The sequence below is a fragment of the Bos mutus genome, chromosome 23 (assembly GCF_027580195.1).
Source record: "Bos mutus isolate GX-2022 chromosome 23, NWIPB_WYAK_1.1, whole genome shotgun sequence".
Lineage (NCBI taxonomy): Eukaryota > Metazoa > Chordata > Mammalia > Artiodactyla > Bovidae > Bos > Bos mutus.
The window spans coordinates 37395387-37422259 of NC_091639.1; the positions used below are offsets into that span (position 1 = coordinate 37395387).

At 40.2% G+C, this 26873-nt stretch overlaps 1 protein-coding gene across 1 annotated transcript; it reads left to right on the forward strand.

The window, feature by feature from the left end:
- On the forward strand, window positions 1–26530 carry GLO1 (glyoxalase I). The gene is made up of 6 exons (XM_005906772.3): window positions 1–185; window positions 16471–16553; window positions 19203–19343; window positions 20169–20236; window positions 21138–21227; window positions 24393–26530. The coding sequence occupies exons 1-6, from the start codon at window positions 102–104 to the stop codon at window positions 24479–24481; spliced, it is 555 nt and encodes a 184-aa protein (XP_005906834.2). The 5' UTR covers window positions 1–101; the 3' UTR covers window positions 24482–26530.
- Window positions 26531–26873: the final 343 nt, after the last annotated feature.

Below are 26873 nucleotides of genomic sequence, written 5' to 3' on the forward strand. Positions count from 1 at the left end.
CGCAGTCGCGCCGGCGCTGGTGAAAAGCGCTTAGGAGCCGGCGGAGTGTGGGTACGTCTTGAATTCCCGGGGACAGGCGTCCGTGATACAGCAGTGCGGCCATGGCAGAACCACAGCCCGCGTCCGGCGGCCTCACCGACGAGGCTGCCCTCAGCTGTTGCTCCGACCCGGACCCCAGCACCAAGGTGGGCACAGAACCTAATTTTCCCGAGTCGGGGCCCTCTCTGCGTGGCGCGGCTGGGGCCCCCAGAGGGAGCAGTTCCCGGGCTCGACGAGGCCCGGCTTGGGCTGGATGATTCGAACTCTGGACTTGAACCTCATCCGGCCACCGCTGCCCTTCCGCCCGCCTTGGACGGATCGGAGTGGGCTGTCCCAACAGGAGATCAGAGAAAGCATCCGTTTCTTTTAAGTTGTTTGAAAGACTGTGACCCTGCTTGCTCTACCTTGTTTGACTTGGGACAGTTACCTGAAACGTTGGCTCAGTCAGGATCAGAGTCCTTGTCTGTGGGTTGTGAGTGTTCCCCAGGTCAATAGCCCTGGCGGGTAAGAGCAGTTTCAGAACTCAAGTCTTGGTCGAAAGTTTCTACGTGCCGCCGGATCCTCCCAGCCTGGATGATTTTTCTTTATTTTTTCTTTTAAAAAAATTATTTATTTTTATCGATTTGCGGCGTGTCTTAGATGTGGCAGGCGAACTCCTAGTTGTGGCGTGTGGGATCTAGTTCTCTGACAAGGGATCCATCGGGAGCTTCTTATGTTGAGAGTGCAGAATCTTAGCCACTGGACCACCAGGGAAGACCCTGTCATTTTTCTGTAACTGCCCTGGCCCCGGGTTTAACTCCTCCAAACCAATCTGATGGCTCCTGACTTTAACCGCGCCCAGAATTTCGCTTTAGGTTGGCCTTTACAGTTGTTAACAGCTTTACTCCTCTGCTTGGGCTTAGTGCCCCACGGGAGGAATGTTAGAATCCTGGAGCTTAGGTCCAAAGAGAATCATGGAAATTCCTTCACTGATCCTCTTATTGCAGCTGAGACCCATTGAGAGGAATAACTGGTTGCATAGGAAGGCTTTTCAGCTTGCTTAACGTGTTTGTACTGAGAGTCAGTTGTAACTCACTCAGGTGTGGTGCCTACAGGCCTTATCAAGTTCAGACAGGGCAGCCACTCCGGGGTTTGCTCCAGCATACTCAACACTGTCTGCAAATGCCTTTGTATGCATTCATTTGACTGGATAAGCTCTAATTCCTTGAAGATTGAGTGTGTGCTTTGTACAGACCTTTAAGACCAGTTGCTGACTTTATTCCCTGCTTGCTTTTTACATTCAGGGTGAAGAGTCAAACACTTCTAATTGCTAAAGCCTTTGACTACCACCTGATAATACTTAGCTTAGGAAAAATGTTAGTCACTGCAAGACTAAGGGGGAAGAAATAAATATATACATTTCCTCTCACACTTATCTTATTTTTACACTCTTTAATGTTAAATACCTTGTTATTTCACATAATACCGATTGAGTTATTCAGTGTAAATTAATTTCCCAGATAGGACATTTTATATACTGGACTATTTAAAAAAAAAAGATTCCAAAGAGAGCTTGATGAAATTGATTGAATACAATCCCTGTGATCTTAATTTATGCATTCTTAATTTAAGTAGATTTCTCTTGATTTGAAGGAATTATTTTTGGGAATTAGTCATTTTCGCTCTTGAGGTGCCATATGGGGGACATAAAATGGACTGTGTAATAGTAATAGTAGCTGGTATGTGTGGAGTTGTGCCAGACCCTGGTTTGTTAAGTGCGTGTGCTTAGTTGCTCAGTCCTGTCCAACTCTTTGCGACCCCATGGACTGTAGCCCACCAGACTCCTCTGTCCATGGGATTCTCAAGGCAAGAATACTGGAGTGGATTGCCATTCCTTCTCCATTGTTAAGTACATTACTTCATTTAATCCTCACAACTGTGCGAGGAAGCCTACTCATTTCCATGTTACATATAAGTAGACAATGGCACAGTGGTGCTGAGTAAGTTGCCTAGGGAGAGCCCACACTCTAGTCTCCACCCTGTTCTGCTTCTAGATACTGACTATAGTGTTTTGAAACTTGACTCAAAGAAGGCGTAAATTCAATGATCATTGATCATCTGATATATGTAAAGAGCATGATAGGTACCTTGGGGGATATTGAAATAAACGAAAAAGTGAAGTTCCTTCCTGCACCAAACATACACCAACTATAACATAAGGTGGAACTGGGATTATATATATTGGAATTATAAAGCACTGTGGGAGCACAGAAGATAGAGATTTTCAAGGGTGGCATCTCTTGTTGTTCAGTTGCCAAGTCGTGTCTGACTCTTTCTGACCCCATGGACTACTGCACACCAGGCTTCCTTATCCTCTGCTATCTCCCAGAGTTTGCCCAAATTCATGTCCATTAAGTTGTTGATGCTATCTAGTTATCTTATGCTCTGCCACACACTTCTCCTTTGCATTCAGTCTTTCCCAGCATCAAGGTCTTTTCCAGAGTCAGCTCCTCCCATCACGTGGCCAAAGTATTGGAGCATGAGCTTCAGCATTAATCCTTCCAATGAATATTCAGGATTGGTTTCCTTTAGCACTGACTGATTTGATCTCCTTGCTGTCCAAGGAACTCTCATGTCTTCTCCAGCACCACAGTTTGAAAACATCAATTCTTCAACACTCAGCCTTCTTTATAGTCCAACTCTCACAGCCTTATGTGACTACTATGGAAAAACCACAGCTTTGACTATACAGACCTTTGTTGGCAAAGTGATGTCTCTGCTATTTAATATGATATCTAGGTTTGTGGCACTAGTGGCAAAGAACCCACCTGCCAGTGCAGGAATCATAAAAAGACACAGGTTCATTCCCTGGGTGGGGAAGGTGCCCTGCAGAAGGGCATGGCATCCCACTCCAGTATTCTTGCCTGGAGAATCCCATGGACAGAGGAGCCTGGCAGGCTACTGTCCATAGGGTTGTAAAGAGTTGGACATGTTGAAGTGACTTAGCATGCATTAGGTTTGTCATAGCTTTCCTTCCAAGGAAATGTCTTAATTTCATGGCTGCAGTCACTGTCCAGAGTGATTTTGGAGCCCAAGAAAATAAAATCTGTCACTGCTTCCACTTTGTCACCTTCTATTTGCCGAGAAGTAAGAAAGCTGATTGCCGAAGATTTGATGCTTTTGAACTGTGGTATTGGACAAGACTCTTGAGAGTCCCTTGGACTGCAAGGAGATCCAACCAGTCCATTCTGAAGGAGATCAGACCTGGGTGTTCTTTGGAAGGACTGATGCTAAAGCTGAAACTCCAGTACTTTGGCCACCTCATGCAGAGTTGACTCATTGGAAAAGACTCTGATGCTGGGAGGGATTGGGGGCAGGAGGAGAAGGGGATGACAGAGGATGAGATGGCTGGATGGCATCACTGACTCGATGGACGTGAGTCTGAGTGAACTCCGGGAACTGGTGATGGACAGGGAGGCCTGGCGTGCTGCGATTCATGGGGTCGCAAAGAGTCGGACACGACTGAGTGACTGAACTGAACTGAACTGATGGGACCAGATGCCATGATGTTAGTTTTTGAACGTTGAGTTTCAAGCCAGCTTTTTCACTCTCCTCTTTTTCATCCTCATCAGGAGGTTCTTTAGTTCTTTTTCACTTTCTGCCACTAGAATGGTATCATCTGCATATCTGAGTTTGTTAATATTTCTCCCAGCAATCTTGATTCCAACTTGGGATTCATCTATCCTGGCATTTAACATGATGTTCTGCATATAAGTTAACTAGGCAGAGTGACAATATACAGCCTTGTTGTACTCCTTTCCCAATTTGGAACCAGTCTGTTGTTCCATGTCCCATTCTAACTGTTGCTTCTTGACCCACACATGGGTTCCCCAGGAGTCAGGTAAGGTGGTCTGGTATTTCCATCTCTAAGAATTTTCCACAGATTTTTGTGATCCACATAGTGAAAGGCTTTAGTATAGTCAATGAAGCAGAAGTGGATGGATTTTTTTTTTGGAATTCTCTTGCTTTTTCCATGATCCAATGATTGTTGGCAATTTGATCTCTGGTTTCTCTGCCTTTTCTAAACCCAGCTGATACATCTCAGAGTTCTTGGGGGTACTGCTTAATCCTATCTTGAAGGATTTTGAGCATAACTTTGCTAGCACATGAAATGAGTGCAATTGTATGGTGGTTTGAACATTCTTTGGCATTGCCCTTCTTGGGGATTGGAATGAAAACTCACTTTTTCCAGTTCTGTGGCCACTGCTGAGTTTTCCAGATTCGCTGACATTTTGAGTGCATCATTTTAACAGCATCATCTTTTTGGATTTGTAATAGCTCAGCTAGAGTTCCACTGCTGCCACCTGCTTTGTTTGTTATATGCCTCCTAAGGCCCACTTGACTTCACACTCTGGGATGTCATGCTGCAGGTCAGTAGCATCTATAGTATGATATGTAATCAGAGTATTTGGAGGCTGAAGACCTACGTTTGAATCCCTAATTCTATCATTGGCCATAATGATCTTAGCAGGACACTTGGGCCGAGTTTGTAAAAGCAGCTGCTATAAGGATAAAATGTATCTACGATCTCTAAACTATGAAAAGCAATACAATTCAAGGTTGTATTTTAACTGTGGATATCAGGGAGTGAGTCAAGAAGAAGGTGGGGGTGAGCCTAGACCTTGAAAGATAGATGGGATCCCAACATCACATAGGAGATGGTTGCATGGGAAGGCTTCTAGGTGGAGGAGACATCTGAGCAAAACTGTGGTGAGGTGGCAGAAAGATGCAGTGTGAAACGTGTTCTGGAGAAATGAGTTATGTGTTTTTGGTTCAAGTTATTTAAGCAGTGGTAGAGAAGACTGGAATGGTAGGTTGAAGCCAGATCTTGGAGAGAGCCTGGAGTGTCACTTCTAAGAAAATTGGATTTCATATAGTTAGTGGGGAACCACTGAGGGATTCAAATCATTCTATAGAATAGATTGGAGAGATCTAAGCCTAGAGATGATGAGGACACCTAAAAGGTGAGAAAAGTGATGAGGACCTGGTTTGGAAAGGAGAAAGTGGTAGAAGGTCAACTTGTTTGTTGATCATTTGCATCTTTGTCATAGAGGCAGATCAAAGAATATACAGCTACACCACATCCCGGGCAGACATACTAACTTGCTTCAAAAAGCCAATGCTGCTATCCCCAAATAGTGATCTCCTGACATTCTGTTTACTGTCTCTGTCAGTCCTCTTTGATACAGTTACTTGATGTCCCTTCCCATCTGAGTGGTAGATGAGGAGGTCAGGGAATACTTTTAGTGTTGGTGACTCTTCAGTTTAGTTCAGTCGCTCAGTCATTTCCGACTCTTTGCGACCCCATAGACTGCAGCATGCCAGGCCTCCCTGTCCATCACCAACTCCCGAAGTTTACTCAAACTCATGTCCATTGAGTCAGTGATGCCATCCAACCATCTCATCCTCTGTCATTCCCTTCTTTTCCCGCCTTCAATCTTACCCAGCATCAGGGTCTTTTCCAATGAATCAGTTCTTTTTATCAGATGGCCAAAGTATTGGAGTTTCAGTTTCAACATCAGTCCTTCCAATGAATATTCAGGACTGATTTCCTTTAGGATGGACTGGTTGGATCTCCTTACAGTCCAAGGGACTCTCAAGAGTATACTCCAGCACCACAGTTAGAAAGCATCAATTCTTCGGTGCTCAGCTTTCTATATAGTCCAACTCTCAAATCCATACATGACTAATGGAAAAACCATAGCTTTAACTAGACAGACCTTTGTTGGCAAAGTAATGGCTCTGATTTTTACTATGCTGTCTAGGTTGGTCATAGCTTTTTTTCCAAGGAGCAAGCGTCTTTTAATTTCATGGCTGCAGTCACCATCTGCAGTGATTTTGGAGCCCCCAAAAATAAAGTCTCTCATTGTTTCCATTGTTTCCCCATCTATTTGCCATGAAGTGATGGGACCGGATGCCATGATCTTAGTTTCCTGAATGTTGAATTTTAAGCTAACTTTTTCACTCTCCTCTTTCACTTTCACCAAGAGGCTCTTTAGTTCTTCTTCACTTTCTGCCATAAGGGTGGTGTCATCCGTATACCTGAGGTTATTGATATTTCTCTTGGCAGTCTTGATTCCAGCTTGTGCTTCATCCAGCCCAGCATTTCTCATGATGTATTCTGCATATAAAGTTAAATAAGCAGGATGACAATATACAGCCTTGACGTACTCCTTTCCTGGTTTGGAACCAGTCTGTTGTTCCATGTCCAGTTCTAACTGTTGCTTCCTGACCTGCATACAGATTTCTCAAGAGGCAGGTCAGGTGGTCTGGTATTCCTATCTCTTTAAGAGTTTTCCAGTTTTTGTGATCCACACAGTCAAAGACTTTGGCATAGTCAATAAAGCAAAAGTAGATGTTTTTCTTGAACTCTTGTTGCTTTTTCGATGATCCAACGGATGTTGGCAATTTGATCTCTGGTTCCTCTGCCTTTTCTAAATCCAACTTGAACATCAGGAAGTTCACGGTTCATGTAGTGTTGAAGCCTGACTTGGAGAATTTTGAGCATTGCTTTACTAGCATGTGAGATGAGTGCAATTGTTCAGTAGTTTGAGCATTCTTTGGCATTGCCTTTCTTTGGGATTGGAATGAAAACTGACCTTTTCTAGTCCTGTGGCCACTGCTGAGTTTTCCAAATTTGCTGGCATATTGAGTGCAGCACTTTGACAGCATCATCTTTTAGGATTTGAAATAGCTCAAATGAAATTCCATCACCTCCACTAGCTTTGTTTGTAGTGATGCTTCCTAAGGCCCACTTGACTTTGCAATCCAGGATGTCTGGCTCTAGGTGAGTGATCATACCATCGTGATTATCTGAGTCATGAAGATCTTTTTTGCATAGTTTGTATTCTTGCCACCTCTTCTTAATATCTTCTGCTTCTGTTAGGTCCATACCATTTCTGTTCTTTATTGAGCCCATCTTTGCATGAAATGTGTCCTTTGTATCGCTGATTCTCTTGAAGAGATCTCTAGTCTTTCCCACTCTATTGTTTTCCTCTGTTTCTTTGCATTGATCACTGAGGAAGGCTTGCTTATGTCTCCTTGCTATTCTTTAGAACTCTGCACTCAAATGGGTATATCTTTCCTTTTCTCCTTTGCCTTTTGCTTCTCTTCTTTTCACAGCTATTTGTAACACACCCTCAGACAACCACTTTGCCTTTTTTGCTTTTCTTTTTCTTGGGGATGGTCTTTATCCCTGTCTCCTGTACAATGTCATGAACCTCCGTCCATAGTTCTTCAGGCATTCTGCCTATCAGATCTAATCCCTTGAATCTATTTGTCACTTCCACTGTATAATCTTAAGGGCTTTGATTTAGGTCATACCTGAATGGTCTAGTGGTTTTGCCTACTTTCTTTAAGTCTGAATTTTGCAATAAGGAGTTCATGATCTGAGCCACAGTCAGCTCCCTGTCTTATTTTTGCTGACTGTATAGAGCTTGTCCATCTTTGGCTGCAAAGAATTTAATCAGTCTGATTTCAGTATTGACCGTCTGGGGATGTCCATGTGTAGAGTCTTCTCTTGTGTTGTTGGAAGAGCGTGTTTGCTATGACCAGTGCTTTCTCTTGGCAAAACTTTATTAGCCTTTGCCCTGCTTCATTCTGTACTCCAAGGCCAAATTTGCCTGTTACTCCAGGTAGCTCTTGACTTCCTACTTTTTCATTCCAGTCCCCTAGTCCCCTATAATGAAAAGGATACCTTTTTTGGGTGTTAGTTCTAGAAGGTCTTGTAGGTCTTCATAGAACTGTTCAACTTCAGCTTCTTCAGCATTACTGGTCAGGGCATAAACTTGGATTACTGTGATATTAAATGGTTTGCTTTGGAAACGAACAGAGATCATTCTGTCATTTTTGAGATTGCATCCAAGTACTGCATTTCAGACTGTTTGTTGACTGTGATGGCTACTCCATTTCTTCTAAGGGATTCTTGCCCACAGTAATCTCCTGTTTGACCACTTCCAATTTACCATGTTTCATGGACCTAAAATTCCAGGTTCCTATGCGATATTGTTCTTTACAGCATTGGACTTTACTTCTATCACCAGTCATATCCTCAACTGGGTGTTGTGTTTGCTTTGGTTCTGTCTCTTCATTCTTTCTGGAGTTATTTCTACCTTGATCTCCAGTGGCATATTGGGCACCTGCCAACCTGGGGAGTTCATCTTTCAGTGTCCGAACTTTTTGCTTTTTCTTACTGTTCATGGGGTTCTTAAGACAAGCATACTGGTGACATTTATGTTGGGTTTTACCGAATACAAAGGAAGTAGCTAGGTAGAATTGGGTGCAGGGATTGAGGGAAGAAAAATGGAAAGGAAAGAATAAGGACAGTGGCTAGATGGATGAATGACTTTTCTCAGCAGAGAGAACTGTAGTTTATATAAAGCACAGTGAAAATAGAGAACCGATGCAGGGACTTGCAAGTATACAATGAGACTGAAGTTATAAGGCAGAGGAGTTAATGGTGAGGTACACAAAGCAGTCACTGGGATTCTCAGAGAAAATATGAACATTCCCACTTGGTTCGTTTTTCTCATCCTGCGAAGATTTTTGTTTGGCAAATACATTTTTAATATATTTGGTTTTTTTAGTATATTTCTGTGCATAATTTTAAAAAGATATATATGTATATACACACACACACTTATGGTGGGTGCATGCTCTTTTTTTTTTTTAAACTGCTAAGAGTATGAAATCAGAACCATTTAAGATGACCAGTTTAGTGGAGTAATGACAAAAGATGAAGTTAGAGAAGTATGCAACAACTGTATGCGCTTGCTTTGGGGATTTTCTTCTTAAAGCTGTAAGGCACCATTGAAATTCTGATCTTTAACCCAGAAATGACACAACTGGGTTATTATAGAAAGCTCAGTCTGGTAGCGTTCTCGGAATTCTGGATTGCATCACTCTGGATTGCATTTGGGTTTGAACTGTGGTGTTGGAGAAGACTCTAGAGAGTCCCTTGGACTGCAAGGAGATCCCACCAGTCCATTCTGAAGGTGATCAACCCAGGGATTTCCTCGGAAGGACTGATGCTAAAGCTGAAACTCCAGTAGTTTGGCCACCTCATGCGAAGAGTTGACTCATTGGAAAAGACTCTGATGCTGGGAGGGATTGGGGGCAGGAGGAGAAGGGGACGACAGAGGATGAGATGGCTGGATGGCATCACTGACTCGATGGACGTGAGTCTGAGTGAACTCCGGGAGTTGGTGATGGACAGGGAGGCCTGGCGTGCTGCGATTCATGGGGTCGCAAAGAGTCGGACACGACTGAGCGACTGAACTGAACTGAAGCTCACAAGAAGCAGACAGACCTGGGAGGCTTCTTTTTTTTTTTTAATGTGGATCACTTTCAAAGTCTATTGATTTTGTTACAATGTTGCTTCTGTGTTTATGTTTTGGTTCTTTTGGTGGCAAGGCTTGTGGGGTCCTAGCTTCCCACCCAGGAATCAAACTGCACCACCTGTACTGGAAAGCCAGCTCCTGACCAACGTGACCAGCAGGGAAGCCCTCCAGGGAGGTTTGGACACTCGCTCAGGCAGGAAGTAGTGAAGACATGAGCAAGGTAGTAGTGATCATTGGAGAGGCAAGGACAAAGATTCCAGAGGGACTTGAGCAGTCAGGTTGATCCAATCCAACGCTTGGATTGGGTTACAGAAGGAGTGGCAGAACGAAACTAGGAACTAGGAAGATTTGTCCATATGTCTGACTTGGGCTAACAAGGGATTCTAGAGACATTCCCTGAGGGGGATGTATTAATAGTAGGAGTGTTTATCTGGGCTGTGATTAATTTGATATTTGACTCAGGTGGAAATGAGTAGACAGATGGAGATGTAAATCCAGAGCTGAGGTTAGAGGTATGGGCTGGGGAATACAGACTTGGGAATCAAAAGCAATAGTTGGTAGTACAAATTCTGGGGTATATTTTATAATAATAACAACAAGAGCAATAGTAAGTAGAGTAACTTACTCTGAGACAGTACTCTGCTAAGCACTTACATGCATTTTCCCATTTATTTTCCAACTCAGCCCTAAGAGCTGAAAACCATTATTATTTCCATTCTAAACATGTGAAAACTGATGTTCAAGAAAAGTAATGATTTACTCAGGGTAACAGAGAGAGCCAGCATTTGAATCACATTGCCTCTGAAGAATTATTAATATTTCTTTCCTACTTGTGTATGTTTTTCTCCCTTTGCATGAGATTTGAAAGGCCTCATGATACTGAGGGCTTCCAGGATATTCCTGTTTCTTTTATTTGTTGTAAGAGTAGTCGGGTGCAGGTATGTTTACAAATACCATAGGTAATTTTTAAAATAAAACTAATTTCCTTTGTGTCTCCTACCTGTTTTTGTCTTCCTTATTTATAGGTCAAGTATACTTGCAGTATGTTGTTAGCTGTTGAGTGGGAAGAAGGAAAGAACCACATGAAATCAATTTAGATAGGACAATAAGTGTAGAGGAAGTGGCTGAATTATTTTCTGGAACAACTGTTATTCTCTGACATAGGTTGAATCAGAGAAGTAATAGTAGGAAAAAGATAGTAAAAAAAAAATGTATCATAGCATAGTATATCAACCATGTGCTCCAGCTGTCACATAGTAAATAGTCTTCCCCTCAAATACACTTCTTTTTCCAAAATGAACTTTCACAGAAGGCAATTGCAATTTTTTTTTTAAGTCAGGAAAAAGCAAAACTTTATCCTTTTCTAATTCATAGGAGATGTGACACCTAGGGGTTAAAGAGTTAGGCTTTTTTTCCTTGATAAGAATCTGACCTTTGGTTATCTCTAGCTCTCTTTCCTCGGAGAAGGCAATGGCACCCCACTCCAGTACTCTTGCCTGGAAAATCATATGGACGGAGGAGCCTGGTAGGCTCCAGTCCATGGGGTTGCTAAGAGTCGGAAATGACTAAGCGACTTCACTTTGACTTTTCACTTTTATGCATTGGAGAAGGAAATGGCAACCCACTCCAGTGTTCTTGCCTGGAGAATCCCAGGGACGGGGGAGCCTGGTGGGCTGCCATCTATGGGGTCGCACAGAGTCGGACATGACTGAAGCGACTTAGCAGCAGCAGCAGCTCTCTTTCCTACGAAAATGCTATTTGCTACTTGGCAATATTGCTTTCAGTAGAAATAACTTGACTGGAAGGTTGCATCTGCAAAGGGAGAATTATAAATATCTAATATAGCTTTGGGTATGCCTGAATTCAGTGACTCTTATCACTGTCCCATGTGAAAATTCTGAAAGCTGTGCCTGTGGAGTTGCTACTAGAGATAGTGGTACACAGGGCTTCGACACCAGGGTGATTCCCACTCCTGCCCTAACGTGGATCTTCTCCCTGCACCCGAGCTGTATAGATTCTTTTCCAAACTCTTGCTGAAGAGAGACACCTAACACCACTCTGTTGGTAAACTGTCTTTTCCTGACGGATAGCCTCCTAGCCTATAGTTGTCTTGTGACTCTGAATGCTTAGTTGAACCTGAAGAAGACCCTTTGCTGGGGGTAATGCATCACATTTGAAAATTCATTGGGAGAGAGAGTTGATAGGCTCCATGGAGAGTTGGCCTCACTGTTATTAAGACGAGAACACACAGTTCAGACAAGTATAAAAATTTCTGAAAGTTTAGCTAATGCAAGATTGAAACTTTTATCCTGAGGTTGCACCTATTCAGTCACATCTTCAGGATCCACTTCTAATTTTAGTTCTCTTGTTATTTCCACCACATCTGCAGTTATTTCCTCCACTGCAGCCTTGAACTTCTCAAAGTCATCCGTGAGGGTTGCAATCAGCTTCTTCCAAACTCCTATTAATGTTGATACTGTGACCTCTTCCCATGAATCATGAATGTTCTAGATGGCATCTAGAATGGTGAAGCCTTTCCAAAAGTTTTTCAATTTACTTTGCCCAAATTCATTAGCGGAATCATCATCTATGACAGCTATAGCCTTACGAAATATATTTCTTAAAGAATAAGTCTTGGGAATCAGAATTACTCCTTGATGTATGGACTGCAAGAATGGATATTGTGTTAGCAGGCATGGAAACAAAATTAATCTCATTGTTCACCTCCGTCAGAGCTCTTAGATGGCCAAGTGCATTTTGAATGAATGTATTAAAGGAATCTTATTTTTTTTCTGAGCAGTAAGTCTCAACTGTGGGCTTAAAATATTCAGTAAACGATGTTGTAAGCAGATACGCTATCATCCAGGCTTTATTGTTCATTTATAAAGACCACAGGCAGAGGAGATTCAGCATGATTCTTAACAACCCTAGGATTTTCAGAATGGTAATGAGCATTGGCTTCAACTTAAAGTAACTAGCTGTTTTTGCTCCTAGAAGAGAATGAGCCTATCCTTTGAAGCTTCGAAGGCACTGACTTTTCTCCAATTGTGAACGTCCTAGATGGCATCTTCTTCCAATAGAAAGCTGTTTCATCTACATTGAAAGTCTGTTTAGTGCAGCCACCTTTGTTCATTATCTTAGTTAGATCTTCTGGATAACTCACTGCAGCTTCTACATCAGCACTTGCTACTTTACTTGCACTTTTATGTTATGCAACTAGCTTCTTTACTTAAACTTCATGAACCAACCACTGATAGCTTCAGACTTTGCTTCTGTAGCTTCCTCACCTCTCTCTGCCCTCTAGAATGGGAGAGAGAGCCTTGCTCTGGATGAGGCTTTGGCTTGAAGGAATGTTGACTGGTTTGATCTTCTATCCAGATCTCTAAAACTTTCTCCATATCAGGAATAAGGCTGTTTTACTTTCTTATCATTTGTGTATTCACCAGAGTGCACTATTAACTTTGTTAAAGAGCTTTTTCTTTGTCTTCACAACTTGGCTAACTTGGTGCAGGAGGCCTAGCTTTCAGTCTGTCTTAGGTTTTGAAACGCCTTCCTCGCTCAGCTTAATCATTTCTAGCTTTTGATTTAAAATACGAGACATGGAATTCTTCCTTTCATTTGAACTCTTAGAGACCATTGCACAGTTATTAATTGATGTAATTTCAGTATTGTGTCTCAGGAATAGGGAAGCCTGAGTATGGGGAGAGAGATGGGGCAGTGGTCTGTCAGTGGAGTAGTCAGAACACACACAGTGTTTTTCAATTAAGTTTGTCATCTAATGTGGATGTGGTTCATGGCACCCCAAAACAATCACAATAATAGCATCAAAGATCATTGATCACAGATCATCATAACAAATGTAATGAAAAGTTTGAAGTATTGTGAGAATTACCAAAATGTGATCAGGGATACAAAGTGAGCAAATGCTGTTGGAAAAGTATCACTGATAGACTTGTTGGACACAGGATTGTTACAGACCTTCAATTTGGGGGGAAAAAACAACCAGTATCTGTGAACTACAACAAAGTGATGTGCAATGAAACAAGATATGCTTATATAAAATAAAAATAGGAAGACTCTGCAAAGCAGAGAGAAGAAGGCAGACTGGGTAGGGACTTTGAAACCCTAGGAACCTCATGGCAGTAAGTTTTCTGGGTTTTCTCTCTGCCTCATATAGCCCAGACTTAGAGCTAAAGGCTTAGTGATCTGGAAATGCCAATGGATGCACACACAAAAAAGCCGAATGAATGCTTACTTTCTCTACCCACAGGACCAGGAAATACACAGTATTTCCTGATAAGTCAGAAAACTTTTAGACAACAAGTGCTCTACTACAACCAAATCCCATAGAGAAAACAGTGGCCTCAGCCACACCTGTGCCAGCAGAGGCTGAGTGGGGAGTTTAGTCTTCCAGCCAACTGGCTATAATAAGGTGCTCAACCTCCCCGTGCTACGGTAGCATCAGAGAAGACTAGGGAGCGATGATTTCGTCTTGCCAGGCAGTAACAATCTTTCCCCTCGTGCTGTTATCAGTGGAGAAACACGGAAAACCTAGCATTCTGCCCTGGCCCAGCAGTGGAAATATTTTAAGACAGTTATAAATCAGAGAGAGGAAAGGGATATAAGGAGAGATAAGGTTTCTACACTTCACTCAAACCATTTTATGATGATGCCAAATGCTGTGTGAGTTACAACTGATATAGATCAGTGGAAAAGAGTAGAACCCAGAAATAAACTCACTAATAAAAACCCAACAAATTTTTCACAGAGATGCAAAAGTAATTCAGTGGAGAAAGGATAGATTTTTTGAACAAATAGTGCTGGAGCCATTGGACATTCGTAAAAAGTGAAGCCCTACGTTCACGTCTTATACCAAAAAAAAGGTCCATTTAAAAGTGCTTAAAGGGACCTTGACCTTGATCCTCTGGTTCACTCCCGGCTCCACTTTTTATAGTTTTGTCAAGATTATATTGTAGGCACATAGTACATGTACTAGAAACATGCCTGATTGGACCTTTAACGTTTTTACACTGTAGTTTTAAATTAATTAAATTTGGAAATTGCCCTCTCCCACTCCTGCAAAAGACTGATTATTTCTATTATTCTTTCTTTTTGTAAGCAGAGGAGCAAATCTTTGTTGCTTAGCAGTTAACCGAGAAAGCCTGAAACTTTTTGAGCATAAAAGACATCTTTTACTGTTCTGAATTTAGAGCATAATAAGGGAAAGACATCCTTGGGGGCTCAGTTGTAAAGAATCCACCTGCAATGCAGGCAATGAGGATTCCATCCCCAAGTTGGGAAGATCCCCTGGAGAAGGAGATGGCAACCCACTCCAGTATTCTTGCCTGGGAAATCCCAAAGACAGAGGAGCCTGTCAGGCTGTAGTCCATGAGGCTGCAAAGGTTGGACACGACTTAGCAACTGAACACCCAAAGGGAGAGACAAAGTTAAAAACTGTCCCATGAGATAAGACATCAACTTTTAGGCACAAGTCTTTTTTTAGACACAAGATATATTTATTTCAAACAATATTTTAGAACAATAGCAATAAACAGTGATTTTTAGTAACTTTTAAAGAAACTTTTTTCCAAAATCATTTGAGTGTTTATCAGAAGTAACAGAGTGGTTTAACATTCTGTTACAGAGAATTAACAGAATGTTTTGGTGATAAAAAGAAAACTGTTACCTGAGCATAGAATAACTAAATCATTTTATAAAAAGCAAACCCTGCTTGTTTTTTTAACTATCATCCAAATAATACTTTGGCAGCAAAGGATTTATATGCCTTTACTTTTATGAATAAATCCATTAACATTGAATGTATTTGTTAATCTTTTTGCCATATATAGACTTTTTTTTAAGGTTAAATGATTTTGGAATTTATATTACTCTGTGTTTTCTTAGAAATAATGTATTTATCTTATTAAGTCTTCTCAATCAGAAAAGTGGTGTATCTTTCCATTTTCTAAACTGTTTTTGCCATCTTTATTGAGATAAAATTGACATATAACATGTATGTCATAATATCATATGTATGTCCACATACTTCTAAAACAGCATTTTAAATGTCTTCATATATTCTATTATGCCTGTGTTAAAGCAGGAGATGCAAGTTCAATCCCTGGGTCGGGAAGATCCCCTAGAGAAGGAAATGGCAACCCACTCCAATATTTTTGCCTGGGAAAACCCATGGACAGAGTAGCCTGGTGGGCTACAGTCCATGGGATTGCAGAGAGTCTAACACGACTTCACTACTAAGCAACAACAACTAGTTTATCTAACTATTTCTTCATTGTTAGAGGCAGTTTAGCAAGGTGGTTGAAAGCAAGGACTTTGGAACCAAACTGTTTGGACTGAGGTTTTTTTTTTTCTCTCTGCCAGTTACTTTCTCAATAGTAAAATGGGGATGGTATAATATATACATTATATATATATATAATATATATATCATAAGGAGGGTTGTTATGAAGATCATATAAGTTAATTTCTATAAATCATTTAGAACAGTATTTGGCACACAGTTACTTTGTAAATGCTGTGATGAATGTCTTTATACATAAATCTTTGTCAAAGTTTCTAATTATTTCCTTAGATAGATTTTTAGAAGGGCAATATCTTGATCAATGAGTATGAACTCTTTAGGATTCTTGAGATCCAGATTGCTGCTTAAAAAGATTTTAGGATAGAATAGAAATAGGGATAGGATAAACAGAGTTGTTGAACTTGTTTTATAGAACTTGGCACAAAATCTATAGAAAAGAAAAAAATTTTAAAAACCCAACTCTTTGACCGAGCTACACAAATTTCAGCATAGCTTTTATGGACCGAACAGAAGCAATAATAAAGCCATGATGGACTAAGGGATTGCCATAGTGGGCTGTTGGTATCTTGTTACAGAAAGCAAAGCTAATGTTGGTAACAAGTAGTAAAAATTAAAGGTGTTTAATACATGGACAGGGAGGCCTGGCGTGCTGCAATTCATGGGGTTCCAAAGAGTCGGACACGACTGAGTGACTGAACTGAACTGAACTGAATACATACTGTTTCCCCTTAGGATTTTCTCTTGCAGCAGACCATGTTGCGAATTAAGGATCCTAAGAAGTCACTGGATTTTTATACAAGAATTCTTGGAATGACGTAAGTAAACTGTTGGTACCTGTGATGTTTAAATACATAGCTTTGCAAATATAGGCAATGTTTTCAGATCTATTTTAAAAATAGATTAAAGTTTGCTTCAAAGGTCACAAAAGTGCTTTTGGCCAGGAGTCTGGGACTAGGCTTGACTGACTGGCCAGGGCTTCCGTCAGGTTCCTGTCCTCTCTCCCAGCCAGGTTCACTGGGCAGCAAGACACCAGTGCTTGCATTTTCTCTAACTCCCTTTTCACTGAGAGCTGCCAGTTAAATCCTTAACGTGCCCAGACCATTTTGATGTTATGGCCACTCTTAGCCTCTTATTTTCTTCAGAAAAGATATAGCTATAAAGACACATTATTTAGAAAATTTAGTGAGTTTACCTAAAGTTGACCATCTGTCCCATTTTATAGGATATGTTCTCTTTTTCCAAATAAGTAATATTCACTGATTTGATACCTTTAACATATTTGCTTTTCTTGATTTGTTTCCCTAAATAATATGAGGGTTTTTATTTATTTCTGGTAGTATAGAGAGTAAAATAATCTTTAATTTACTGCCTAGATAACCTTCATTGACATTAAGAGAAAACGTCAAGTAATACAGTATATGTCTATATTTAGAAAATCTGACTGCTTCCGAGAAATACAAAGTGAAAAATGACAGCCTCCCTCTCCTAGTTCTCTTCAAAGATAACGGCTGTTAACAGTTTCTTGTCATTCTTTCCAGAAAAAGTGGTTTTGCGCATAGCTCAGTCAGTAAAGATTCTGACTGCAATGCAGGAGACCTGGGTTGGATTCCTGGGTTGGGAAGATCCCCTGGAGAAGGAAATGGCAACCCACTCCAGTGTACTTGCCTGGAGAATCCCATGGAAAGAGGAGCCTGGCAGCCTGCAGTTCATGGGGTCATAAGAGTCAGACACGACTTAGCTACTAATGCACCATGACATATTTAAAGGACGTAATGAAACAAATGTATTGAATGTCTGCTATTTGCCAGGCCCTTTATATGTTCTTTCATTCAGTCTTCACAAAAGGCTTATGAAATAGCTTATATTTCCATTTTACATGGAAAGGAAGAAACCAAAGCTTAAAGGCATTAACTTATGGCACTAAATCCCACAGTGGGAACATGGCAGAGCTGGAATTTGAATCCAGGTCCAAACAACTCCAGTGTTGACATTATTTTTAAAGAGCCCCAAATAGAGTACTCAGATGGTGAAGAATCTGCCTGCAATGCAGGAGACCTGGGTTCTATCCCTGGGTTGGGAAGATCCCCTGGAGAAGGAAATGGCAATCCATTCCAGTATTCTTTTTTTTTTTTTAAACGTATATCTTCATTTTATTTGCCTGGAGAATTTCATGGACAGAGGAGGCTGGTGGCTACAGTCCATGGGGTTGCAAAGAGTCCGACATGCCTGAGCGACTAACACAAGAGTACAGCTTGATGTTCTAGTGAAAGATAATGCTGTGCTGAGAAGAGCAGTGTAAAACACATTCAAGTGCTCCATTTGACTGGTCTGTAAGAGCTTAGGCAGTCTGCTTTGGTAGGTGCAGAGATAGTTTTTTGTGATTGGAGTATTTGAATTGTATGACACTTCATCATAAACATGTTTGAGTAAGAGCTATTTGTGATGAGTCAGTGGGTAGATCTTAGTGGGCTAAGGCATATTACATAGCAGTAATAAGTAGAAGATTTGGAACAGAACTCTAGAAACTTTTTATTTGCTATGCTTCAGTCATTCCCTCTTATTGGTGTTGAATGAAGTCATTTTTGAGCATTTAATCCTCCGTAATCTAAAGAAAACTATACTGTGTGTATCCTCATTTCACCCTACTCCTTGCGAAATAACGTCACACTCTAAGTTCATTTTAGAAGCCACAGCTTTGTTGAATCTTCTTCAGAACCTCAGGATGCGGAATTCATGCACTTCCTCTCACAGTCTCTCCTTTTCCACTGCTCTTTTCAACCTACAAAAGAAACTTAAGTCTTCTCTATTGTAGGATAATTGTCGCTCTCTGCTCTCTTGCGGTCCATCCCATCATTAGGACTGTCTGTACAGATAGATCCCACTTGCTCACCTCCCATTCTCCAGCCTCTGCTGTGCGTGCTGGTGAAACTGCCCTCACAGGACCTTTCTGTATCTACTCACCTCTCCTCAAACTTAATCCTGTCTGACCTTTCTGCAGTATTTGGTACTGTCAACCACTTTATTATGGACATTCATGTCTTCTGTGCTGTTAATCTGCCCTCTCTTAACACCTGTCCTCACCTTATCTTCCTAGGAGTTTTGGCACAGTAACTGAATGCCATATATCCTAAAGGTGTGAGACATTATATTTTACACTGAAAAACAAAATTTTCTTTTGAAGATATCTTTTGACACTTATCCAGGTACCATAAATCCAGCTAATTTTCATTGTATTTGAAGAACTGATGAATTACAAGTTTACATTTAATTTTTTAAAATTTCACTGATATTTACAGATAAGTTTTTTAATTAGACTTTTTTATTGATTTTTCCTTGCTTTTTCTATTAAAACAGCCTCAATGTGTACTGTTCTTATTCTCAGTAGAACTCGAATATCGTCATGTTGATTTTAGTATTAATCGACTTTTCTTGTAAGTTGAGTCAGGCTTGTTATTTAATTTCAGACTACTCCAGAAACTTGATTTCCCCACTATGAAATTTTCACTCTATTTCTTGGCTTATGAGGATAAAAATGACATCCCAAAAGATAAAGATGAAAAAGTAGCGTGGGTATTCTCCAGAAAAGCTACACTTGAACTGACACAGTAAGTATGAGTCTTTATTTTGTTTATATATTCTACATTTTTTGGAAGCTTTTTTTTTTTTTTTTTAAACTTTTCCCCCTTACTTACCAGCTTAATTCAAACTGGGTCTTATCTAACCACTTTCCATTTGTAACAATATCTTTGAGTATTTTTTCATGGATCTTTATATTGTTCTTATGGTGCAAGTAGGGCAAATGAGATCATTTGCAGAGAATGTAATAATGAAATGGCAAGATGTTTGTCAAAATGTAGCTAATGAATGTTTGGATACTACAGCTGAGATTGTCATAGGCATTCTCCTTTCTGTTTTATTCTGTATGCTGTTTTTGTGCAGTCTTTAAAAATAAACAAAACAGATTTGTTTCAGGGTGTGGTATTTCATGTGTCTCCTGAATCAGAACAGCTCTGGAGTCAGACAGACCTGGCCTGAGTCTTGCCTCTGATGACAGCTCTGTGATCGAGTTATACCACCTCCCTAAGTGGCAGTCTCATTTGTAAAATGGAGATGCTCAGATCTAACCCATGCAGCTGTTTTGAGGGCTTCATGAAATATAAAGTCCATAGCACAATGAATGGTAGTTGCTATTATTATCATTTTTATTCTTATCCAGATGCCTAGTTTTATTGTCTCCTTAGTCTAGTTCATCATTCTTTGCCTGTTTGCTCTTTCTGTTGTTGAAAACTTAACGTGTACAGTAGCAGAGATTAGACCAAGTGTATTAAGTAGCATATATACATGGAAAGATTTCAAAGATTGTTGCAGCTTTCTTTTCAGAATTTCTGTTCTCCAGGTCACTTAGAATTATGTTTTCTCTCCATCTGTAGCAATTGGGGCACAGAAGATGATGAGACCCAGAGTTACCACAGTGGCAATTCAGACCCTCGAGGATTTGGTATGTTTGCCTATTTGTGTGTAATACACTTTTATGGTTTTGTGATTTTGCATTGGGTACCTATTTATGATTGTAAGCAATCTAAAACATTAATTTTTAGATTTTTGTTAGTATGGCTATTTTTATTTCCACATGTAAGTTGTGTCCAACTCTTGGTGAACCTATATACCCTGTGGAATTAGACAGAGGACTAATTCCTCTGTCTGTGGAATTCTCCAGGCAAGAATACTGGAGTGGGTAACCATTCCCTTCTCCAGGGCATCTTCCTAACCCAAGGATTGAACTTGTGTCTCCTGCATTACAGGTGGATTCTTTACCATCTGAGCCACCAGGGAAGCCTAATTTTATTTAGGAATATAATTTCATCATGTCAATCTAAACTTTACATTTATTCTCTCACCATGGTTTCATTTTTCAGTCTCAGTACTGTATTTCCAGTAGACTTTTAAATTAAAGAACAAAACCAAAAATGATGGTTAATAATAATCCTAATTTCTTCTAGTATACACTTCTGCCTTAATCTAAAATCTCTCAATCAAATGCCAGGATTATCAGTTTAAATGGACTGGTATATAGTCATTATCAACAATTAGCTTATTAAGCATGAATAAATGGATATCGTTTTTTTAAGTAGGTTATTAACAGGTTGAACTGTTTATGAGCAAATATTGGGCTTATGTCAAATAATTTATAATTTAGAGCAACTAATTATTATACCCAGCCACTTAGATTCTTGTTCTTTAATATTTTATAGGTTTTGAACCAACTTGATTCAGTCTGTTTACAGATGCCTTGTGTTTTGAAATTAACTAGTTTTGGAAGCCACTTGTGGCACATGGATACCCTGTTGTAATTTTTCCTTCTTTCTCTCTGCCTTGTTTTGGGGGCGGTTTTACCTAAGGTCACATTGGAATTGCTGTTCCCGATGTTCATGGTGCTTGTAAAAGATTTGAAGAACTGGGAGTCAAATTTGTGAAGAAACCTGATGATGGTGAGTCTGCTACTTGTTTTTTTCAGGCCTCTCTTTAGTTCTGTGACATTTACTAAGCACTCACAGAGGGTGCTGTTGTAGTTAAACCTTTTGGTTGCAAGTGACTTTGAATCCTACTCCAACCAGCTTAAGGAAAGAGAAATGATTGGAAGCACACTGGGTTACCTTAGGAAACTGAAAGGCAAACTCGAGGGTGGCTTCACATGGGACTAATTGCAGGATCTGGAGAGCCATCAAAGACCGAGGCCGCCTCTCCACCCCTCATCCCTGCCCGTTTCTCAGTGACCACCAGCTTTTACTATCTCAGGTCTATCTAGCCACCCAAAAACTAAGTTCCTTAAAGTCTGTTTCTTCTGCTCTTAATGTAACTACAGCAAGTCTGTTCAGTTCATAATTATTTGATTTTTCTTTTTCATCCTTTTACAACTTTCGCATGTCCTTATGATTTAGGTATGTCTCTTGACAATAGTATGTATCTGGATTTTGTTGGATTTACATGCATTATAATTATTTTATTTAGATCTATTTTTGCCATCCCATTTTATTTTTTAAATTTTTAATTTGGAATATTTCACTGTTTCATTTCCATCTTTTTTTTTTTTTTTTAATTCCAATTAGGGGATTTGATATCCAAAAATCATCCTCCCCAGTAAGACAAGAACTTGCTCCCTTCTACCTCCATTATCTTACTATACCCAGGCTGGGATAGTATTGATTTATTTTTCTTTTTTCTTTGGCTTGTTTTTTTAAGATAATAAATATGTAAAGGTATATTTTTTTCTCCATATATCTCTTGCTGTAACATCTTTTGGATTTTTCTGTCCCTTTATTAAGTACCTCAACCAAAACTGCTTTCAAAGGGTTTGTGAGGCAGCACTCTTGAGGCATTCCAATTACCCCAGAACCTCGCCTTTATATATATATAAATGACAGTTTTGTTGTCTATAAACCTTAGGTTTATTTTCCTTCAGTCTTGAAAATACAACTCTGTTGTCTTATTTTTCCCATCCAGTGTTGCTGCTGAAAAATCTGCTGATTTGTGTTCCTTTGTTTATTTTCTTCTGTTTTGTCCTAGAAGCTTTTTATATTTGTTTTCTTTGTCCTTGACTTCCTTCTGGGGATTTCTTCAAACTGGCATACTAATTAGCTAATTTTCCCTCAGATGTATCTGTTCTTATATTCGTCTTTTGTATTCTCATCTATTGTATTATTTCACCTATTATAATTTTGATTTCTAATTTTTGCTGACTTCCTTTTATATTGCTCAGCTGGTAAAGAATCCATCTGCAGTGCAGGAGACCCCAGTTCAATTCCTGGGTCTGGAAGATCCCATGGAGAACAGATAGGCTACCCACTCCAGTATTCTTGGGCTCCGTTGGTGGCTCAGACAGTAAAGAATATGCCTGCAGTGCAGGAGACCTGGGTTCATTTCCTGAGTTGGGAAGATCCCCTGGAGAAGGGAATGGCTACCCAGTCCAATATTCTTGCCTGGAGAATTCCATGGACAGAGGAGCCTGGAAGGCTACAGTCCATGGGGTCACAAAAAGTCGGACACGACTGAGCAACTTTCACTTCACTTCATTATAATTTTGATTTCTAATTTTTGCTGACTTTCTTTAATATTTTCTTATTCTTATTTCATATTGGTTATATTTAATATTCCTCATTGTTTTTACATATTTCAATAGTTCTTGGTCCATCAATCTCATATTTGTTCTTCAGTTAGAATTTATAATCCGTTGTTTGTTTTATAGTTATATTCCTCAAATTCTTATTATTTTGGTCTCAGAGATTTGGGTGGGTTTGTTTTTATTTTTTTACTGAAACTATTAGCTATTCCAACCATCAGTTCAGTTCAGTCGCTCGGTTGTTTCTGACTCTGTGACCCCATGAACCGCAGCACGCCAGGCCTCCCTGTCCATTACCAACTCCAGGAGTCCACCCAAACCCATGTCCATTGAGTCGGTGATGCCATCCAACCATCTCATCCTCTGTCATCCCCTTCTCCTCCTGCCATCAGGCAATGTGAGTGGGGGAAGACCAGACCTTGGTTCTTAAAATTCCAAGTGATATCAGGGACATGTGCAGGGCAGAGAGAGAAAATAAGAGTTAAGACAAATACTTCACATTCTGTAGTCATATCCTTTTCCCCCTTTGTCCCTGATGTAGTATTTGTAGGAGACGCTCCTGGCATTGTTTTTCCCTAACTCTGGTTGTGTGGCACGTGTAACCTCTGGGAGATGAGTTGCTCCCCACCTGTTTTTCTGCCCTTACCTACCCCCGAGGACATCTGAACCAGTCGTTCGAACCTCCCGCACTGTGGGAGTAGGTGCTGAGGCCCAAGGCACTGGGAGAAGCAAGAGCCAAACTAGCAAAACTCCTTGTTTATTCTCCCACAGCCACGATGGCCTGCCTTGTGGTCTGGCCACAAGTACCCCTTCCACACCAAGTGGGTTAAAATAGTCACCACCTCACCCCTACCATTTCTCTCCCCAACTGTCACATCAGAGGCATCATACTTTTCCCCCCCCATTTTTTATCTGTGTTCCTCTGAAGCTGATCTTGAGGAGGGGAGCCAGAGATAAAGTCAAACTAATTCAGCATCTTGGTACCAAAATAAATTTCTGAGGTCACACTTTTTCCATTTAGGCAAACAACTCTACTCCTAGACCTATTACCCTCTCAGTCCCAGTCATGAGGTCCTGGGAGAAAGAATCTGATTGGCACAGCTTGGGTTACACAGAATAGTGTATGACCAAGCATCTGGGTCCCTTGGCTGGCTAGATGCGCCATGCTACCGGCTCCCTTGAGCATCTGCTGTCGTTTTCCTCTTTAAAATAAGGCAGTTTCTGTGACTACTCAACTAGCTGCATGAAGTTACATTGTGCAGGTGCAGTAGTTACCTGATACCTACAAGATACAGCCAGTCCCACTGTTTATTTCAGGAGAGTTGGTTTACAGCTATGTGTAGAAGATAAAATGTGTCATTCTGAAACTCGTGCATCTGGGCCACACCAATAGATTTTTTGAAGTTAAAACTATAAACGAAATAATGTAATTAACTAAAATGCAAAATAAAATTTGAATAAACATTATTTTAAATTTATATATATATATATATATTTTTTAGGTCTCTCAAATAATGAAAATTATTTTGTTTTACAGGTAAAATGAAAGGCCTGGCATTTATTCAAGATCCTGATGGTTACTGGATTGAAATTTTGAATCCCAACACATTGATAACTATTATTTAGTTCTGTGAGAATGCTGATTTGAAATATCAGTGGAGACATTGTAGAAGGTAAAACAGGAAATCATGTGATTCAAGATATTCAGATAACAGAAGCATCCAGGACTGATGGATCCTTGTCCCAACTCAGATTATTCTTAAATCTCTCTCCCTTTACTCTTTCAGCTGTTTCCCCCTAACTGTTGTTCAGTCATCCTAGTTTTAATGTAGTGCCTTGTTTTATGTCCTTGAATATAGTTGTATAATTTTACTTTTTTAGGCAATAATTAGAACAGTTCCCTTCAGAGGCTGCATTTGCCTTCCATCTCCTGAAGAGATACAAGTCTACAAGTCTGCCTTTGAACCATCATTTAAAATATAAAAAAACACTGAACATGTTTTTGTTATGGTTACCTTCTGGGGTTTCAGTTCCTCAGAAGTAACTTTTCACAATGAGAAGTTAAAAACCCTGAACAAAAATGAAGCTTCACGTATATTTCAAATAGTATAAAGTTTATTTTACAAAAGAGAAGTGACTCTCGGGAGAAATTTAGAATCATGCTGACACGGATGCAGATAGAAATACTAATTTTTTCTTTACAGAGTACTCTGAAAGTTCAAGGACTAGCCTCTTTGGGGATGGGGAGGAGGATGGGAATATTATATACTGGTTATGCAGACACAAACTAGACTGTCACATACTTTATCTCACTTAATCCTCCACAGTGTCCTGTGAGATAGAAAGCAGACTAACATGCAAAATCAGTGAATCCAAGGCAATATAAATAGGCTCAAGTACTCAAGATCTCATCATCATCATCACTTTTAGTATTTAGCTGTACCTCACAACATCTCCTTCATTAGTCTTCTTTGTAAAAGCCTTCAGTGAGTTTAAGCATTGCCCTCTCAGCTTTGGAGGCTTGAGTACCATGGTGAGGAAGAAGCAGTGGAGGAAGTCAGGAGCACACGGCTGCTCTGGGAATGCCCGGGCCATTCCTGTGCAAGTGGTGCTTGTGTTACTTATGAAAAGCCCCTACCCCAAGGTCTTCCGTATGGCAGCAATCATGTAGGATACGTTACGTTCAGTGATAACATAACTTAGTTATCAGAAGTCAGCTCAGTGGTCTTCCTTGCCATGACTGATATTTGATGGGTTTTTAAAAACAAACTGATGTTGAATATTTCTTACGGCACAGATAATAAGAACATCCAGTTTATGGCTTAACTCCATTTAGATTTTTTTTTTTGCGTGCGGACACTATTGGAAGACCTTTGGATAGGCCATGCCAACTGTGCTTATGCTGTTAGAAGCATTTTATATTTCCTTTTTGGATGGAATGGGTTTATGTGAGCTATTTGAACAAGTGGCAATACTCAGACTGAAATAAAATAAAATTTTAGATAAGACTATGCTTAATTTGTACACTTCTATCCTGTACATTCTTTCTTAAAAAAAGAAAAGAAAAGAAAAACTGCCCTTGAGGAGTACTGCAAGGATTTGAAGGGGCTTGCAGACTCATCGAGAACTGGGAATAGTTTGTAATTCTCTACATCCAGCAAAGCACACAGTTTGTATGAATAATGAAGAGTGAGGAAGATGAGAAGAGGAAAGGAGATAAGGATGAAGGATTTTGATAGAAAAAGTGCAGAGAAGAAAGCTGAAATGTCAACAGTGAGTTGTGGTTAAGCATTGCTAGTACATTTTGGGTTAATGGGTTATTAGATTCGTAAATAAGCCTCCCCTAGTGGGAGGGTTATTAGATTCATAAATTTAATCATTTAAACCGTATTCCCACAGAAAGAAGCCTTCTCTGCCTGCTAAGTAAAACTTGCCAAAAAGATAGCCCTTGCTTATTCTTGAAGTTCATCCTTAGATGTGTTGAAAAATATGTGTTGTATCACCAGGCTTTGCTAGGGATTAGGACAACTCACTTCTAGATTAATTTACCTGAGCAGTGGTGACATGAAAGGATGAATTCGAGCACAAGAAATGTTGTTGCTTTCCATGGTTGGACAGCAAGACTGTATAGCTCACTGTCAATGTAAAATAAATCAGTCTCAGGAACCCTCCACACCTAAGCCTGGGACTCAGTTATAACTCAGATGGTCTGAACAGGAGCTGCTGGCTGAGAGAAAATCACTTAGAGCTTCCCCATGTAGCATTCTCACCAGGATTGGGTACTGTGTGTATAACTATTCCTCAGCAACACAACTGCTTGTGAAGAGGTCTGTATCAGTAGACGTGCATACTGCTGACAATAAGAAAAGACCCAACTCTGTTGGATGTAACACACACTTTAGAGGTTCTGCAATGGGTTGAGAGAGGGTTCAGAAATAACAAGTATCGTGGTTTTCTCCTATCTTTCCCAGCAATTTGGGGAGGGGGGTTGCGAATAATACTTGCAATCAAAAAACCC